The 19585-nt window shown below is 37.8% G+C and overlaps 1 protein-coding gene and 1 long non-coding RNA gene across 8 annotated transcripts in view; one reads left to right on the forward strand and one right to left on the reverse strand.

The window, feature by feature from the left end:
* LOC144585937 (uncharacterized) lies at positions 1 to 14207 on the forward strand. Its single transcript, XR_013540571.1, has 2 exons — positions 1 to 9912; positions 10059 to 14207. It is a non-coding gene; the product is annotated as an uncharacterized LOC144585937 (long non-coding RNA).
* STXBP5 (syntaxin binding protein 5) overlaps positions 12103 to 19585 on the reverse strand; it is a 185813-nt gene continuing 178330 nt past the window's right edge. For all 7 annotated transcript variants that reach the window (XM_020809900.3, XM_020809829.3, XM_020810218.3 and 4 more), the window contains one exon: positions 12103 to 19559. In XM_020809900.3, coding sequence (XP_020665559.3) covers positions 19518 to 19559 — 42 coding nt within the window. In that variant the 3' untranslated portion in view covers positions 12103 to 19517. The remainder of the gene's footprint in view (positions 19560 to 19585) is intronic.

A 19585-nucleotide genomic window follows, 5' to 3' on the forward strand; every position in this document is an offset into this window, starting at 1 on the left:
TAGCCCTGGACAATATACCCAATGGTTAGGAATTCTGGGAACTGCAATCTAAATCATGTAAAGGGCTGTAATTCCCCCCCCCCCCTTATTTGAACTAATAGGCCTTTGATCCTTAACTTTGAATTGAATTGAATGAATGGGCCTTTGAGCCTTAATTTTGCTTAGAAGAACAAGCTTTGCAGAGGGGAAATCAGCATAGCTTCTGTAAGGTTAAATCTTGCCTCACAAACCTTTTAGAATTCTTTAGAAAGGTCAACAGGCATGTGGATATTGTCTGTCTGGATTTTCAGAATGCATTTGACATGGTTCCTCACCAAAGGCTGATGAGAAAACTCCACAGTCAGGGGATAAGAGGGCAGGTCCTATTATGGATTGAGAATTGGTTGAGAACAAGGAAACAGAGAGTAGGTTTTAATGGGCAATTTTCACAATGGAGAGAGCTGGAGAGTGGTGTGTCCCAGGGATCTGTTCTGGGACTGGTGCTTTTCAACCTCTTCATAAATGACCTGGAGACAGGGATAAGCAGTGAGGTGGCCAAGTTTGCAGATAACATAAAACCTTTCTGGATGGTGAAGACCAGAAAGGATTGTGAAGAGCTCCAGAAAGATCTCTCCAAACTGGGAGAATGGGCAGCAAAATGGCAAACGTGTTTCAGTATAAGAAAATGTAAAGTAATGCACATCAGGGCAAAAAATCAAAACTTTAGTTATCAGCTAATGGGTTCTGACCTGTCCGTGATGGATGAGGAAAGAGATCTTGGTGTGCTGGTGGACAGCTCAATGAAAGTGTCAACCCAGTGTGCGGTGGCAATGAAGAAGGCCGATTCTGTACTAGGTCTCATTAAAAAGGGAACTGGAAATAAAACAGCCACCATTATAATGCCATTATGCATAATGCTGGTAAGGCCACACCTGGAGTGTTGCATACAGTTCTGGTCGCCGCACCTCAAAAAAGACATAGTGGAACTGGAAAAGATGCAGAAGAGAGTAACTGAAATGATGACTGGGCTGGGACACCTCCCTTATGAGGAAAGGCTACAGCATTTGGGGCTTTTTAGTCTAGAGAAAAGTCACCAGAGTGGGGACATGATTGAGATGTATAGAATTATGCAGGGGGTGGATAAAATGGATAGAGGGAAGCTCTTTTCCCTTCTCATGCAATACTAGAACCAGGGGACATCCACTACAATGGAGTGTTGAGAGAGTGAGAGCAGACAAAAAAAAATATTTCTTTACCCAGCGTGTTGTTAGTCCATGGAACTCCTTGCCACAGGATGTGGTGATGACACCCAACCTAGATGCCTTTAAAAGGGGATTTGACAGATTTCTGGAGGAAAAGTCCATCGTATGTTACAAGCCATGATGGGGATGTATAATCTCCAGGCTTCAAATGCCAGATGCAGGGGAATGGTATCAGGGGACAGGTATCTAGTTGTCTCGTGTGCTCCCAGAGGAATGTGGTGGGGCTACTGTGAGATCCAGGAAGCTGGATCAGATGGGCCCTTGGCCTGATTCAGCAGGGCTCTTCTTATGTTCTTATGCTTAGTTTTAGGGCAAAGCTGGCAGGGATGAAACCACTAACAATTTATTTCCTGCAATAAGTTTGTTTCAGGCTTTGTTTACTCAAGAGTTACCTATGCATTAAAGTAGTCATTAAACATGGTACTAAGTCTTGGTTGTGCTTTCTCCCCATAACTGTTAATTGCTTTTATTGTTGATGTTTTGCCATTCCTTTAGGTAAGTCTGAAATGTAGGAAAATCTTGGGAGATGGTATCAGTCATTACAGAGAAAGAGTGTCTGTTTTTGCCTTCCCTTCCCACTGATTCCTTCCACCACTAAAAGTTCAGTCTTTGTATGCTCAACATTGGCTGCTTTATTATCCCTCTCTCTAATGGTGTCACTACCTCTGGTGGGATAAGAAATGTGATATACGTTTTGCCACTGGCTGGGTAGAAATACTGTAGTTCAGGTTCCACTTTTAAATGAAATCAGTTTTTAAATGGTCTGAATCTCTGATTATTACTGTTTCAAAATAAAACAAATTGTACAGCTTAGACAAAAATTTAGTTAGGTTCTTAAATCTTTGGTGATGGTTTTTCAAAAGAAAACAAATTGTGCAGGCCAGAGAGAATTTTAGGTACATCACCTGCTTCTTGTGTCCTAAATTATTCCAGTTATAAGCCTCTTCACCGCCAACACTTTGACTTTAGTGTAGTGCACTGCTTGCACAATCATGTTCCTCACAATATCCTTCAAGAAGGATCTCCTGCTCTCATTGCTCCCAAGTCCTAAAGCTGCTTTTTGAAATGTTTGTTTGCTATTTTCCATGCATTTCTTGCATGGCCAAAGGAAAATAGTGATCTACAATACAATTATGGTGTCAGTTATGGTATCCTAAATCAGTTCTGATGTGCCGTTGAAATTGGAGCCATGAAGGAAGACCTTTGAATGCCCATAGATTGACTGCTCCGAGTCTGTTTTGGCCAGTATCCAGTCAAAGGGAATTTAGCAACTGTGAAACCTTGACTGGGCTTGCTTGCTTGCATGAATTATTTCCTTAAGAATTCACTCTTTCATTATCTTACAGTGATTGTAACAGCATTTATCTCAAGCCCTACCTCTACCTCCAATTAGGAAGGAGATACTCCAGGTGAGAAGGAATAGAGCCAGATGAGCTTTAATATCTTCCTCTCTTTAGAAAGACCATAAAAGAGGCATATTAAAAAAGTGTATTGTAGGCCTTTTAGATCATAGTAACCTGATAACAAACCCTGTGGATTTAACCTGAAGCCATATTGATCTCCTGTTTGGGATTGTGCAAAGGAGCATTGATAACCCAAGATATTCAGACAATGTCTCTCAAGGGGAGTTAATCCTTAGAAGGGGTGTTCTTGATACAGAAACTATTCTGGAAAGTTCTGCAAGGACTATGAGCTAGCTATCGGGGCCTCAAAAATATGAGTCATTCCCTTTCTCCTTCAGAATGGCATGAAAGAGAGCTACAAAAGAAAATGCAATAGAAATGTGTAAGCAGAGGGATGGAGTGAATTAGAGGAGTTCTTCTTGAATTTTGGTGTGCACTTTTGTATATTCCTTTGTGGCAACTTGATGCAGTCCATGATTTCACATATACAGGATAGATTCAATTGCATGTCTCAGCCTACGCTCAACTTGTGTATTTGTAAATGAACCCAAATGTTTTTAAAATGACCTAAATGTCCACCCAGTGATCAGTTTTTCTAAAGGAGCCAAAACTATATAAATGCTGCCTATTGAAGAAGCATGTAAGGATATGTCAGGTATAGGTAGAAGTTAGGTTGCTGGTAGCTTTGCAGTGTGGCTCCTTCTAAGGTTATTTGCGAGAGTATAGTTATTTGGATCCATGCCAATATGAACTAGGGACTGATTTTTGGACAGATACTGCTTTGTTTGTTGTGGCAGAGGAATGACAACTTGCAAATACTGACCGATTCCTGTGTCACCTCTAAAGCCAGCAGGATCTCAGACAGTGGATGAGCCACATAGCAAAAGAAAAATGACTCTTCCCTTGCTTTGGAAATCTAGTTTATTTGCTGAGAACCCTGATAAGGTTGATGATATCTGTATTAGGCTAGCTTTCAACATAAACTCGTCTTCATCAGATTGTACAATATATTGTGGACAGTGCAGGGGAAAATGTACGAAAGTTCAAAATACCAAATTATATGTATGGGGAAGACACAGGTGCCTCTGTCTCACACCACAACCTAGAATCCACATGCCCTTCCCCTACATCTGGAGAGCTTATCATGAGGGTTCCTGCACAGGAACCCAAGGACGGAAATGATGCTACTGGTTAATACTGAGAAAGCGGGACCCACATAGAGGCATACGTCATAAAGTCTGCTTCGGGGATTGGAGGCTACCCAGTTAGATAGAAGGAGGCAGTGCTTTACTCTTGGTGGTTAGCTGATATAAAAGAAGCTTTCCAGTGAAAAAAAAGGGGAGAGGTGAAAAAGGAGGAGGTAGGCTATCAACCAGGGCCCGTAGAAGAAAGGAAACAAAAGCAAAAATCCAGGAAGTCCAAGGATGGGAACCCAGGGATTGAAACCTCAAAACAACAAAACAGGATCCTAGAGAAGCTCAGGAGAGGTTTGGGTTGATGCCCTAGACAGGTTGACTGGGACCTATTGAGCAGAGGACTCCCCTGAGGAAGAGGCAGAACTGCCAGGAGAGTGGGACTATATACATCAAGAAGATCCCTGGCATGGGGTGTTAGCAGCTAAGAGTTGCAAACTCCCCAAACCTCCTTACTGCTCCTCTTATTGGTGAGAGTGAGAATGGTGAGCTGCAAGGAAAGCCAAGAGAGATAATAATAAGAAATCCCAACAGTGATGGGAGGAGGAGTCTGGAGGAACACAATGTCAGAGGAGACTGGAGGACAGGACCAGGGAGACCTCAAAGGGGACACCAAGAAATAACTTATTCCCCTGGCTGCCTTCACTGTACATGTATAGACTCTCGTTGTTGAAGACACCTATAAACCTATGACATTTAGAATGCAAGACTTTGTCTCACCCTGTTGGGAAGAGAACCATGGAATGAACTTGTCTTGTCTCGCCAAGTAAGAACCTTAGTGAGCGAAACCAGAGGCAGCATTTTTGTTAGGGCTGGACTTTAGGTCAGTGGAGTTAGCTAGAAGGAATAGGATGGAGTTCTCACACTTTCATTATTAAATTGGCCTTTAGTTCAATAAAACCTGTTAAATTCAGCTATTGGTCTCTGGTATTTACAGACTAATAGGGAAGAAGAACACCAGATTGATGTGGGAGGGGCTGGCAGGACTCACACTATGTTACTGATAGTATACCAACAGAAACGGGAATAACTTAAGTGTGGGAGAGTACATGTTCATAGCACCAGAAGACTTTCACACCTTCCATGGTTTGCAAATCACATTGGTTTGTTTTCTTATTGATTATTGAGAGGTAAACAGAGAATAGAATTGTCGTAAGGTTGGAAGGGACCTTGGAGTTCTTCTAGTCCAACCCCCTGCCCAAGGCAGGAGACCTCATGCCATCCCAGACAGATGCCTGTCCAGTCTTTTCTTGAAAATCTCCAGTGATGGGGGCACCCACAACATAGGGAGACAAGCATGGGTTTTACTTGCAAATATGTGTGTTTAGCCACCAAGGTGAAATGCTGACGTGATTTCAGCCTCAAACAAAATGTTATACCAGAAGAGCCTTATAGGAAAGGAGGTGTTCTGGCTTTATGCATATGAAAACAGAGTGGGAAGACCATGCTCACTTTGGGCTGAAGAGCCCTGCCTCCTGTTTGAATATTTACATTGTTTGTGTGATTTTTAAATGTGCAAGGCAATAAAAAATAGGTCATACTTCTGTGACTGGTCGTTGTATGGAAATTCAGATTTCTGTCATGTTTTTAATAGACATGGTAGAACATATCCAACTACTGTTTACTTGAAATTATCTTTTCTGTGGCCTGAATAATTATATGCATTAAATTTTAGAAAAGTGTCTTGCATAATTTGACAACAGTGTTTAATTAACACTGAATGCTTAATGGCACTCTAAAGAGCTGTGAAAAGCGAAGAGTGTTAGAAAATGCAATGATACTCCCATGAGAATTTTCAAAAGCTACATATGAAGAATACATCAAAGTAAATAATTATGTCAGAATTGAAACTCGAATGATTTTATGATTTTTTTGGACAGAGCAGAGGGAAGGGGGATGTTCTTTAAATTGCATCATAGCAATTTAGATAAATTATCATTGGTGTATTTACTACATTAGGGATTTCCTTTTAACCAGAAACTTTCAAACTTAATTGGGCATTCAATTACAAATTTATATGAAAAATAAATCCCATATCTCTAGGGACTATTCCTCTTCCTTATTTTCAGTCTACAGCAAACATATAAAGTACACTGGATTATGACAGTGCAGTAGTTTAGGTATCTCACTGTGAAACCAGAGGTTGAGAGTTTGATTCTCCATGGTGCCTCTTGGGAGTAGAGCCAGCTTGTGTGGCCATGGGCAACCTGCACAGTCCCAGGTGTCCCCAGAAAAATGGAATGATAAACCACTTCCAAGCATTCTCTACCTGGGAAACCTTGAAAAGGGTTGCTGTAAGTCACAATTGACTTGATGGCATATGATTATTATTATTATTTATTACAGAATTTGGGGAAACCAAGGGATGTAGTATTCGAAGAGAACTTTTTTCCTTGGAAACAATTCAGTGATATGGCTGGCACCATTAAAAATATACAGAGTTTCAAAGAAAAATACGTTTAACAAAATGTATCCCTTTTAAAATGAATATATTGGACAGTATGTACTATGAGAAAGAAAGAGATTAAGATATTTTACAATTAAATTGAAAGTGCAATTCCATCTTTTGTTCAGGCACGAAAACATCTCTGACGGATTGTGCAGAGATGTGTACAGTATATATTTCCACTTCCTACACCATAGTGTTTTGTATATAAATAATGCCTTACTACCTGAACACTGCCTTTTCAGTTATTTAAAATTCAACAGCTGAAGCAGTTACCCTTTGCATGTCTGCTGTAAACTTTAGCTGGGACATAAGAGCTGTTATTCCTGTAGCTACAATCCTTCCAGCACCTGCTATTGATCTGACAAACCATTACAAATCTAGCACCTTTAACACTTCTCAGATTTATTTCCTTGCTACAGATAATTCTGATGTACGCCTCTGCCTGTTAACTCACATTTTAAATTAGTTAGTTAGCTTAAAGAATCTACCCTCTTATCTAGTTCTGCAGTAGATTAAAAGCAAGCTACTGTGTAGCCTTAAGTTTGACCATCTGGTGCTCTGTAATTACATGTGACAAGATGTTTAATACCTTATAATTTAAACTAAGGTGTTGTACTTTTGATTTATTTTATGAAAAGTGTAGTCCATACAACCCCCTCTATATGGATACTAAGGAAATTTTTCACCACAAAAAGCAGGCCTCTGCATGCCTCAACTAATAAATAGATTTAGGTAGGAGTGCCACCCTGTGGCAACTGTGTGAAATAGAAGATTTATATTTGGCAATAGTGCAGTTACTTGTACACTATTATGATGGAGAATTTGATATAATCAAACAGAAAGATAGATAAAGAGAAATGAAGAGAGGTAGAAACCTTTATTTCCATAATTATATATCAATAAAATAAAATTGATATTTTAAACCACCTGGGAAACTGTTATGTTATCACCTTATAACACAACAGTTTCCCAAGTGGTTTAAAATATCAATTTTATTGATTTTAACAAGCCTAAACACAGTTTAAATGCAAAATAGGCATAATGATCACACAAAGGCAGGTTATTGTTCAAGCAGAGAGCACCACCTCAATCTATATTTGGGGGGCTGAGGCCTCTCTCAGACAAAGAGCCTGTCCCACCTTGAAATCAAAATTCACAACACCCTACAATTAAACCCACATATTTGAAAACCAAAAGGTCTAAGCTACATATTTGATTATAGTCACGTATTCACTGAAAATAGTTGTGACCTTACAGACATCTCTGAAAAAGGCTTTTATGTAACCAGTGAGCAGTTATGGACAATCCTCCTCCTTGATACAGTAGTTCGCAGGGGTGTTTGTGATCTTGTTTAGTGTCCTTTACCTTTGTCAGTGTGTTTTTCTGTAAAGAAGGCAATGGGAGCCCAAATTCTTCCAATAAAACAGGTTTATTATCTAACAGGTCATCAGTCTCAAACATGTCCACATTATTCGTTTCCACTTTTAACAACAAATCGTACGTCTTAACTTTTGTCAAACTGGGTAACTCTCCTTGAAACAAAAGAGAAGAACTCTTAACTCAATGGGGCCACTTCTATCTGATGCCCGGGGTACCCGCCATATTGTTCATTAAAGCTATGGTTGTGGGTGATACACCCAGTCCACCTGCTGCTCCCAGACTTTCTTCCCCTTGTTCTGTCTCACTGGGGGGTCTGAAAGGACTGGGCTCACGGGATCTCCCAGCTGGCGCCATACATCTTCTTTGTTCTCTTGCTTGTTCCTCCCTTTGTATCCAAGCTTTATACTCTTTCTTTCTTTTCCTTTCCTCTGTCTTGCCCCGATATGGTGGTTTTCTATATGTTTGTATCTTCCACTCTTTCTCTGCATGCTCACAGGGTACTCGAAACTCTACCCACTACCCTGTCCAAGGATCTTCCTGTATCAATTCCACTAAGTCTTTATTCTCCACTGCAATATTTTCCTCAGCCCAACACGTCTTTCTTTTCCTCTTTCCAACTGCCTTCCCCCTCCTTGTCTCCTTCTTATCCCCCACTTTTCCCACCAAATTGGCACCCTCTAGTGGTTCTGTACTTATTTCCAATTGTCTTAGCCCTCTTTCAATGGTTTCTGTCTCTTCTTCTGCCTTTCTGATGAGAGAGACGGATGGTACACCCTGGAGAGTATCCCTAGGGTTACTCTCATCCTCAAAGTGTTGAATAAGGTCCCTGAGGAAAATCTTAAGGTTCAGGCAGAGTTATATAGGAAAATGCTGACTTCCAAGTTATCCTGACCTGAGGTGGCTTGAAGAGTTAGAAGCACTACTTTAAACAGCACTCAGGAATGATTGGGGTTCAGCATCGCTGATAAATCACTGGTATGATCCAATCAAACTGCCCTGCTCCAGTTTTGGACCAGCCCTGTTTTGGGCCGAATGCAGTTTCTGAATCATGTTTAAGAACAGAGAACATATTGCAGCAGCCCAAAGGGAAGGCTACCACTAGTGCATGGTTAATCATGGCCAAGCTATTGCCATCCAGGTAAGAGAGCAGATGACTTACCAGTTAAAAGTGTTTAAAGCTGCAAAAGACATAGAATTGACCCAAATACAGTTGCTAGACCCAAGTAGAATACTTGCCGAATCAGTAAGCAGCTTTTGAACTGTAAAATCAGGTCCGTGTGTTTGTGTGTAATCCTGTCTAGAACAGGCTGGGTATTTTTCATCCAAGTAAATGATCCGCCAACAGTTACCTCTGTCTTATGACAATTGAGGCTAGCTCAAGTTCAGTTGCTAGTACCTGACAAAGGTAAAGGACATTAAACAAGATCACAAACACCCCTGCGAACTACTGTATCAAGGAGGAGGATTGTCCATAACTGCTCCTGGTTACATAAAAGCCTCTCATTAAGTTGAGCTGCACAGGAATATTTGTATATGAATACTCCCACCACTACCTATGAACAATGCCACACTCAAGTTCTGAGTTGAGGTACAGAAGTTGTTGTGCAGTCTTGAGGTATACCTTGAAAGCACCTGGCTATCAACTGAGGATATAACATTAACATTTGCTAAGGCGGCGGCTCTCCTGTGTTTAGGGATTGAAAATTATTAGGGAGTACATGTATTGTTGAAGGAAACGTTTAATCCTAGGACTATAGAACAACAAGGTATATTACATACAACTAGCAGATTTTGCCTATCAATATCCAAGAGTCTCTATTATCTTAACTTTGGCTTGTATGTTATTCCTGCACAGCTGTGCTGGGCCAAGGAGAAATGACGAGATCTTTTGAGCCACAGTTTTATTGCAATAAGAGACATATGAATCACTCATTATCAGGTAGACATAGTGGAATTAGATTCCTATGGGATAGTTGATTCCAATAGCATAAGGTGTTGTTCCAGGCCAGACTTATTAGCGAGCATAAACCCACTTCTGGATTAAGAATGTTATGAAGTATAAGTCTTGAAAATGCTGCATGATTTTTAAAAAAAGGTTTTGCTTTAACAGAAGGAATGGAACTAATATTGGAATCCCTATCCCCCTCCCCGACAGGATTTATCTTGCTATTACTGATCTGTGCCCTGTTGGACTACCAAAATATGCTTATATGGGTTGCTGTTGACTGGGACATTTCTAAAATGAGGTAGGTGTTAACAGGCAGATATTCAACTTATTCTGCACTGGTTACCTTGAGCATTTTGCTTTTAGGGCAAGGGGTGGGCATTTCTAGCTTTCCAAGCTTTGCATTGCCAAGGATCCTCCTACATCAAAATCTGCTTCTTCTCCTAGGAGTGCACTCAGCATAAATTTAATGAACACGTGTTGTCCTATGTTCATCCTCTCTGGCAGATTAGGAATATTGTCAGAGGCATACAAGGCTTTCTTCTATGGTAGCATATGAACCCTGGTAAGAAATTAAAACAGCTCTGAGATGTTGCAGAACTTACCTTTTGCTAACCATCTGGCTAAACTATTATTCTTTTAGGAAGAGTGTTTTTAACTTCTAATGTTTGTTATCTATCTTGCTTTATGATTTGTTACGCTTGTTTACACTTCCTGTTACATACAAATTAAAGATGCCCAAAAGGCAGTAGGAAAATATTTTTAATAGACCTCCATTGTCCTCTGTATCAGTCATAGTCTTTTAATTTGTCCTTAAACCAATGGGGCAGAGTCCCATTCAGATTAGTACTCAGCTTTGTGATCTGACTGCGCAGTTCTGCTTGACCCGCTTGCTGTTGTGCAAGCCGAGATTTCTCAATTCAAAAAGGGGGCTTCCATTTGTACGAGGAAATACTGAATACCTCCCTGTGCAAGCCCAGAATGAATTCAACCAAGCACGAATGAGAGGATTCTGCTAAGGCTAGATGACATCTTACAATGAAGACATATCTAGTCTGTGAAGCAGAAGTTCAGATTTTGTCTGAACACTCATGCTCCAAATTTTCTTCAAAACATATATTTGGGATAAATATATCACATTTCTGTGGAGAAATAAACACAACAGAGATGCATGTCTTTAATTAAAGATGCTAGAAGTAGAGTATGCCTATTATACTATGCAAGCTTGAAGGTAAGCCTCCCCCCCAAACATTACAGGACTTCCAAGTAACCATAGGCCAAAATCTTGTGTGCTAAATTACACCTGCATAAAGGTGATGATGTTACCAGCAGCATAAACTGCCAATAATCAATGAGTTCCTGCTTTGATCTTGGGGTTTGCATGACTGCAATGACTGATGGTGGGTGAGCAGGTTTAATTATCAGCAATCTTCCCCTTTCACTGATATCATCCTTAGGCAAATATAATTTATGGGACAGTATTTTGTCCAGGCTGCGTAGTAATTGAGACATTTGAACAAGTGCTTGGTGGAGCAATTCATATTATTCTGGATATAAATTGGGCTACTAGCAATTTGGACATAATAGTATTTTAGAAATGCAATATTTCCTTGTGAATACAACTCAGTCATGTAGTATGTTATAAAGTTAAGTATGCCAGTTACTTAAACTTAGAAATGCAGAAAACAGCATTCATGATACAGAAATTAAATTTCATAAACTTTTTCATCAAGAATATTACACAAATAAAAGGAAAAGACTTGTTCAAGGAAAGGCTTCTATTATCTTATTTTATACATTGAGGGACCTTAGTATTCTAATTTTAACAATAAAAAAACTTCTGGTTCATGTAACTGAAAGAAAAATATAGGACATCTATTTCAAATGCTTAAAGATATAGGAAGACATCAAGTGTGCAACTCTGTAGAATGCAGCATAGAAACACAAATGATAGTGATGGGAAGGAGACCTCTCTTGGCCTAAATGGTTCCTCTGACCATCACTATTTTCTATATTGTTGCCAGGGCAGCCTCTTATAAATATTTAGTGTGTAGCCTTATGTCAGCAAAGCTTACTTACCTGTAACCATGTTTCTTCAAGTGGACCTCTGTGAATTCACACAATCCCGCCCAGCCTCCCCACTGTCCGTCACTGAATATGTCTAGCTTAACTCTAGATATTACGGCGGATAAATGGAACTGAAGGCTGAGGCGGGCAGAGCATGTGCTATTATGGGCAACTTAAACTTTGTTACTTTTCTCTTTAGCTCTAGAAAATTCCGAGAGGTCCAGCGCAGGTGCTGATTTAACCCTTTTGTGTGTATTCATAGAGGCCACGCTGAAGAATAAATAATTCATAAATACACAGTGGTGAATACAGAGGATCTTGAAGACAGTTCTGTTTTTTACGATACTTAGAAAGGGAGAACCACACATGATCAAGCATGAACCACACTAAGAGGGGTAAATGATACAAGAAACAAAAACTAGGATTGTTTTATTTCAGGAGAGATTTGAATAGTTTATTTTGCCCAGTCAGAGCCCTTCAGCATAATGACACATTCATATACACATATGAACATTATTTTCTGAAACATTAACATATAGTACATTTTTTCTTTTAAAATACCAGCTGCACAGGTATTTTTTTATTTACAAAAATATCCCATACTTAATTTTAATGTTATGACATAGTTTAGGATCAAGTACATTAAGTAAAATAACTATGCAATCTAACATTTACATTTTTAACAGTATGGTTTGCAGTTCATACGAAACTATATTTGTAGACAGATGAATTTGCAACCCTATCCTAAGATGCATTTCCCAGTTTCATCTTCAGAACACATAGTGGGGCTCTGCAAGACTGAAATTAACAAGTGGTAGTGAATAGTAAAAGAAAAATGAAAAGGATACAATGTACAGAGACTAAGATACATATAAGCTAGAAGTACTATATCAAGCATGCTTTCCCAATGAGTAATGTTAGAAACATTTACCAATGTTCTTCACCCCCACCCCCACCCTTGGATGGTTCTTGCATAATGGAACAGCATAACCAAAAAGCAGCACGTTCCTTTTGGACTAACCAAGATGAATAGTGGTATGTGTGTTTAAGAAACACACATATAGTTTATTTACACATTTTTTAAAAAGGGGAAGTAACACGCAAGAGTTCCCCCACTTTGTGTATCAAAAATTATTCCATGAATGATGCCATGATTTTATTTAAAAAAAATAGAATCAAACTTCTATTAATACAGAAATAAACAATTACAGTGGTCAAGAAGGAACATACTACAGTTACTTGAGATTTAGAAAGATCAGTTTCTAGGTTCTTTTATCAAAAAATGCTAATACTGACTTAGTTGCATCATTGATTTCTATAATCAACCCTATACCTCAAATTTGTTTAAAAATTAGAAATTACACTCATCAGTGGAATTAAAACAAACATGATTTACACAGGAAACATGTATGGTAGCATCCATGTACTTATCTTGATTAAATTTTCAATGCATGTTAAACAGCATTCAAGTTCAAATAATTCACATGTATTGGACATTATACCACCCAGTACCCCCAACAATAACATTCATTCAACATGATCTCCTTTTTGGCATCAACATCACTAACATTCACAAAGAAATAAAATATATACTATTTCACAGATAAATATCTAGACTGTGGGAACAAGCATGGCTGAGAATTTGCACAGTAAACAAAGGCATACATTGAGCACTTTTCAATCATTGGGCACACTACAAGTGCAGTCTTATTCTTGTTCCTGTGCATCGAACTACCAACAAGTAGGATGGCTCATGAATCGTAAGAATGTCCACTTTCATAACATTCTGAGGAAAAGTAACAATCAGTATAAAATATATGCAGAGACCATAACTTATATACACAGAAAGTTGTAATTGACAAAAATACATGGAATTCACTTTTATTTTTTTGAAATTTATTTTATTAAGCCAAAGGAACGCCAGAAAATCTAGAATTTGGAATATTCATATTCATGGAAAACAAAGAGCTATGATAAATGTCCATCAACAAACTGCAGCTATTCCAAACAGTTTTACAATTTTGATGGTCTGTGCATGTGCACACACACTCATGTATGTACACACTTTGCTACCCACTTTGGGCAGTTACTATAGATTAAACCAGGAACTGTTTTAGTTATCTCCAACAAATCAAATTAGGTTAATTTGTTACTATTGTCTTGATACAAGATCCCCCCCCTTATTAAAAGCTTAATTAACTTCTATATGAATTATATATCTATTAAGTTGTTTGAGAAATAGTTTTTTTTCTAAAATTAAGATTTTACAGTTACATTTTTAAATATGACAACAAACTATATTTTAATAGTATTATGTATAATTAATCACTGGGTCTGCAATTCAGCCATGATTATCTGTGCTCAGCTGTTATTCATTTCTACGGAACCAAAGCAAATCTTACTATGAATGACATTACGGGGTAGAGGTGATCATTAAACAAATCTGAAAGTGTTTCACTAACTTAAAAATGAGAATTTTGCTTGTTGTTTGTTCATTCACTATGTTTTCCTGATCCAGCAGTCTATCCCTGTCACTGGAGTTCTGATACCTATGAGGAGTTCCTGTACTTGTCACTTACCTATTCATTTCTGTAGAGGAAGCAGGTCCATGTATGCAGGCTTCACTCTCAGATGAGGATCCTGTCCACAAGGGCACCATGCAGAGGATATATAGTTATTTTTGTACAGACAAGTAGTTTGGTGAACGGAATTTTCTAAACTATATTATGTATAGAAATGTAATATAAAACTCAAATGCTGAAGAACAAAGTACTCAAGCTTGCTTTACTTAAAGTGCAGGGAAAAGAAATTCAAGTTTATAGTTCAGATTACAGTGCCATAGAAAGCAAAAAGGAAAGTCACTGCATCAAAATTCACCTTTGGCTATAGCTTTCTAATTTAATATTGTCACACTGTATATGTAATAAACTGTACAAAGAAAACAGATGGAAATCAGCCTAATAAATATATATGTAATGAATGTGAATGGTGTCACACTTTCAGACTTGCTTGAAATACACAAAATATTTACATGGAATAACATTCAGAAATTACAATTTGGCAGATTTCTAACTAAAGAAACATGTCTTCAGTTGGTTATATTTGAACATAGGAACTTTACATAAAGACAAATAGCAGCAGTTTGTTTGCATTTTATCAGTGTAAAAAAATAATTCATCTAGGCTGTGTATAGATGCTCATTTTTCTGGAGTGAGACATTAATCCTACTGTCATGGCATGATCACTGACCCATTGGTAATTGTGCAAATATGACAACAAATGGAACCTTGATGGAATAGAGTCTGTTCTGTTTTTGTAATTTCTAATTTCTTCTAGCTCACATGACAAGCAGCTCTGACCTAAGTATTTCATTCTCAAGGAAATGTGCACTCCCCACTGTCTGCCTTTAAAAAAAAAATAGGCTGAATAGGAACTTGATGGTAGGTCCCATATTTTCGTATGTGTTTTTTTGGGGAAATCCCCTGATTATTCTTAAAAGAGGTTTAGACACTAAGAGAGCATTTATTTGTCTGAGACAAGATACTGTACTGAGAGAAGATACTAGTCAATAACAATTCACCAGGATGATTATATACATTTGGAGCAGTGCTGGTAATCTTACTCGAATATCATTTTCATTTCCCCAACCTTGCAGTGCTAGAACAAAATGCCCAAAATAGAGGATGTGGTTTTAGAACTCACCCCTCCCATGGCAAAAATGTTTTTCCCTTCTTACTATTTTCATAAATGGAGACTGAAATAAGTAACAAAAATGTTCACACCTCTGCAATGACACACCATATTCTGTAACTTTAAAATCCCTCAAACACTTGTTTCCACTTCTGCCCAATATGTTTGCAGTTCTTACTAACTGCTGCATCATTACTATTCAATCAGCTTTCTGTGGAAAACAAAAACCCAGTGAGGTTGCTTAAGTAGTAGAGAGGAAGGCTTATGGGCTAGGACTATACATTCAGTAGCTTTCATTAAACTCCTAGCCAAACAGAATGGATGGGTAATATACTTGTTTCTAGGGAAAAAGTGAAAGCAATGGTGTTGCGAATGAAAATGAACTGGGATTAAAAGATATGAAGATTTTTCAGGTAACTTCCGCCCCATCTCATTTCAAAGTTTAAGCCCTGAGAAAATTCAGCACATGCTATGAAAAACATCCAAAACCAGTTTGATCAGAAGTCATGGGAGAACTCTAAAAACATGTAAATCACACAACCACTTCTCTTCAAGTTTTTAAAAGCTATCACTTGTATTCTTATAATTAGTATTCTTATAACACTGACTAAAATGCCAGCAAGTGGATAAGGACAATTTTCTCTAATATTAGACAAAAGAACACCTACACAAAGTAAGTTGTCCTACAAATATAACTGAACATCATGGCTAGAACTACTGAACAGACAGAATAAGATAAATAACACAATTACTTGCCAGGCCTGATTTCTGCAAACATTTTCTACCCAGATTATTTTTATTTATGGTATAAAGTGTGAGAACACAGTTTACAATAGATGGTTTTTGGCATATCCTTGTGCTAGCATAAGCTTTCTTATCTTCCTTGTCTTGTATTTACTAGAATTCTCTATAGGTCATCTTATATCATAAAAATAACAAGGTGGTAAATGGTGATACATTGATTTGATGTTTGCTCAGAACCTATGAACCTTTATCTAAAGCCTTTATATCAAAGTGTTGTACATTCCAATGGAACACATCACTTCCAGGATTGCTCACACATTATCACTGATGGCAGTAATTCTGAATCTACCATAGAGTTCTCCTGTTGTGGCTGTTTTCTGTTTTAGACAGAGTAATTATTCAACTCTACTCTTAATTCTGTGTGAACAGGGAGCTGGGATTTTTTGGGGGGTTGACAACCACATTTTAATTGAATTACTAGAATTACTGGCCAATGATAAGCACTGATAAATTAATATGATACTGTTTTAGCATGTGCCTACATGTCTTTATATGAAATCAATAGGCTTTGAGATGCTTACTTTGGCTGCATCATGCTATTTGTACACTGAAAAATGAATATGCTAATGCATTTAGAAGAGTTCCCACAATGCATAGGTACATGTTTTAATCTCACATCACTACCTTTTAATTATCTGGTTTATATATTCATATTATAGGTAAACACAATCCAGATAATTTAACAGAAAAAACTGGATATATTTTCAGGGAACAGCATGTAAAAAACAAAACCAATAGTATGTTTTTAAATGAGATGTTCTAGGACATTAATTTGGCTACAGGCCAAAACCGCTTTCTGCAGGCCCAGGACAATGGGGTAGTGAGAACATTTGACTGTTTTGCAAATGGTCAGCAAGATTATACTACTTTACAGAAAACTGCACTGCAAGGAAGTGACAAGCTGTTTTTCAGTATGTAAATACACTACCATGTGAGAAACAGATTCAAATATTCCTGCACCTTGCAGCCTTTTCCTGTCACATCCCACCATACTAAATAAGTAACTTTTGGCAACAACCAGACTGTTAGAAGGGAATAGTGGCATTCAATTCAAGTAATTCTAAATCAAATTTATTTAGAAGCAAGTCTTTTTGGCTTTAAAAGACCAGACTGGGTAAGGTCAGTCAGTAATATTTTCAACCTAGATTGCATTATACACCGTGCAAATGTTTAACGAAATAATTTGCTTTGAGCAAAAATAAACTAGCTTCATAGAGCACTGCTGAATATACACTTCAAAATTGTATGTTTATCACATACGAATCAGACAACCCATTCAACACATACACAGTACAATCAAGTTTAGGAAAATAATACCCAAACCTCTCACTGGCACTTGCTTACAAAATAAGCCTAAACTAGTTAAGGCTCTTTGCAAATGATCACAAGTAAGTTACTATTTCCAGTTTCTAGCATGACAAAGAATTCTCATTTTTCTAAATATTTTTTAAATAAATCCTTTCTATTCTTATTATATTATGGCTTTGGTGCAGCCTTTATTTGCTAAAAATATACTGCTTCAGTTTGGCACGTCTTAAATCCCTCATCTCATACAAATCTAAATAGGAAACAAGTTGCTGAAGTGGTAAAATGGTGATGTTAATATTTTGTTTTTAGTGCTATGTCTTGGAAACAACTTACCCTGATTTTAACTTTTGTGTAATTCATGCAGTGAACTTTAGAACACTGCCACAGAAGGAATTTAATTTCAATCAACATGAATTTCTTCCAGGTAAATGGATTCTGGAGACAACCTCTTTGCTGATAGGTTTGAAGTATATCTGAAAAATGTCTAAAGCTAATTCAGCTTAATACAGTTGATAACAAAATGCTTCCTAATATCCATTAAGTTGTATCTCAAAGCTCAACACTACCCAGATTTCAGACTATATGACCTTGCAAGTATTTTCTGATTGGGCATGTAAGCTGGTTACATTTCTGGTAGATCTTAAGTGCTTGCACAAATACATTCTATTAAACACACTAAAAAGATGTACAACATGAATTAACCAGTCGGTAATCATATCAAAATATTATATAAATTGACCCAACCATATTTGCAGGGGAAAAATAGGTATCTAAAAGATGACAAATATTTTTCTTATTACTGGAACTTTAAAGAAAACTTTTCACACCACATAGCCATAACACAAATGAAAACTTTCAGCATAATGTGCAGTTCAATCCCTTTTTTTTACAATGCGAAAGTAACCTATCCTCTTGTTTTGCACTTGGCATTGGCTGCTTTCCATGATCATAATATAGCATGGCTTATTACGACAAGAATGAGCTTTTGTGAACCTTGGACTCACATTGTCCCTCCTCCTTCCTGAGGCAGCTAGGAGGATATAGGGAAATTTAATGTATCAGATTAGCATTAAGTCTGAACTCTGCTGTGGCAGATAATTACAGTTTGCTGAAATAAGCCAGCTTCAAATCATATTGCATGAAGATGACTATTTTCAAAAACTTAAAGCATTTAATCAAGTCCAAGCCACCAAAATAAAGTTCATAATTTTAACCACAAGTTTTTTGATATAGATAAAATGACAAGTTGCAGTTTATGAAAAAGTGAAGAAAAAGCTTCTGAACACATCTTCATGGCCATATTAAGAAATGAGAAGAGGGGGAGACTGCACAAGTCCCAGGCTCATCATGGGCCATTCTCATCATGATAAATCATGGCTTATCATGAATTCTGAACATATCAACAGGGTGAGGTTGCAAATACAAGAACACTAGATCAGGGGTCCAAGAAAACTTCAAGTGCATGTTATCTATGTATATATTCAGGGCAGAGCTCACATACTTCCAGTTTATCAGATCAGAGAGTTGGTAGCAGAGAAAGTCATCTCTAGTAACAATTATTATGATGTGCTCTAAGGAGGGAAGGTGTAGATCAGTTACTAGTAGTCCTGTAAGTTGAACAACTGTTTTCAAGCTCTTGGACCCCTGACTTATTGCATCCTCCTACAGGAGGGTGAAACACTGGCAGCAACAACGATAGCACAAAACATTTGGCATATGGAATATTAACACAGGATAGATCCTGCAGTGCCCCTGTTCATCTGATACCGAATTTTATTTTTTGTCCATGTGTTCTCTTTAACAACTCTGTTCCCAAGCTCCCAGTATAGGTAACACACACTATGTGGGTGTCAGTTTTAAACAGAACGATCCTCAGTTTAAAGCTGTATGACTGAGGTAAAACAGTGTGTGATTTGTGCTAGGAAACATCAGGATACATTGGCTGACATCCTTCTAGTTCTGCTGATCCTGCAGAAGTTAATGAAATTTTTCCCCCCTTCATGGTAAAGTTACACAGAAGCATTTTAAAATGTGTTGTCAGAACTGGTACCATTTCTTATCTTTGCATTTCAGCATCATCTGGAATGAAACAAAGGGAAAAACTC

Source organism: Pogona vitticeps, chromosome 1 (assembly GCF_051106095.1).
Source record: "Pogona vitticeps strain Pit_001003342236 chromosome 1, PviZW2.1, whole genome shotgun sequence".
In the NCBI taxonomy this organism is placed as follows: Eukaryota; Metazoa; Chordata; class Lepidosauria; order Squamata; family Agamidae; genus Pogona; species Pogona vitticeps.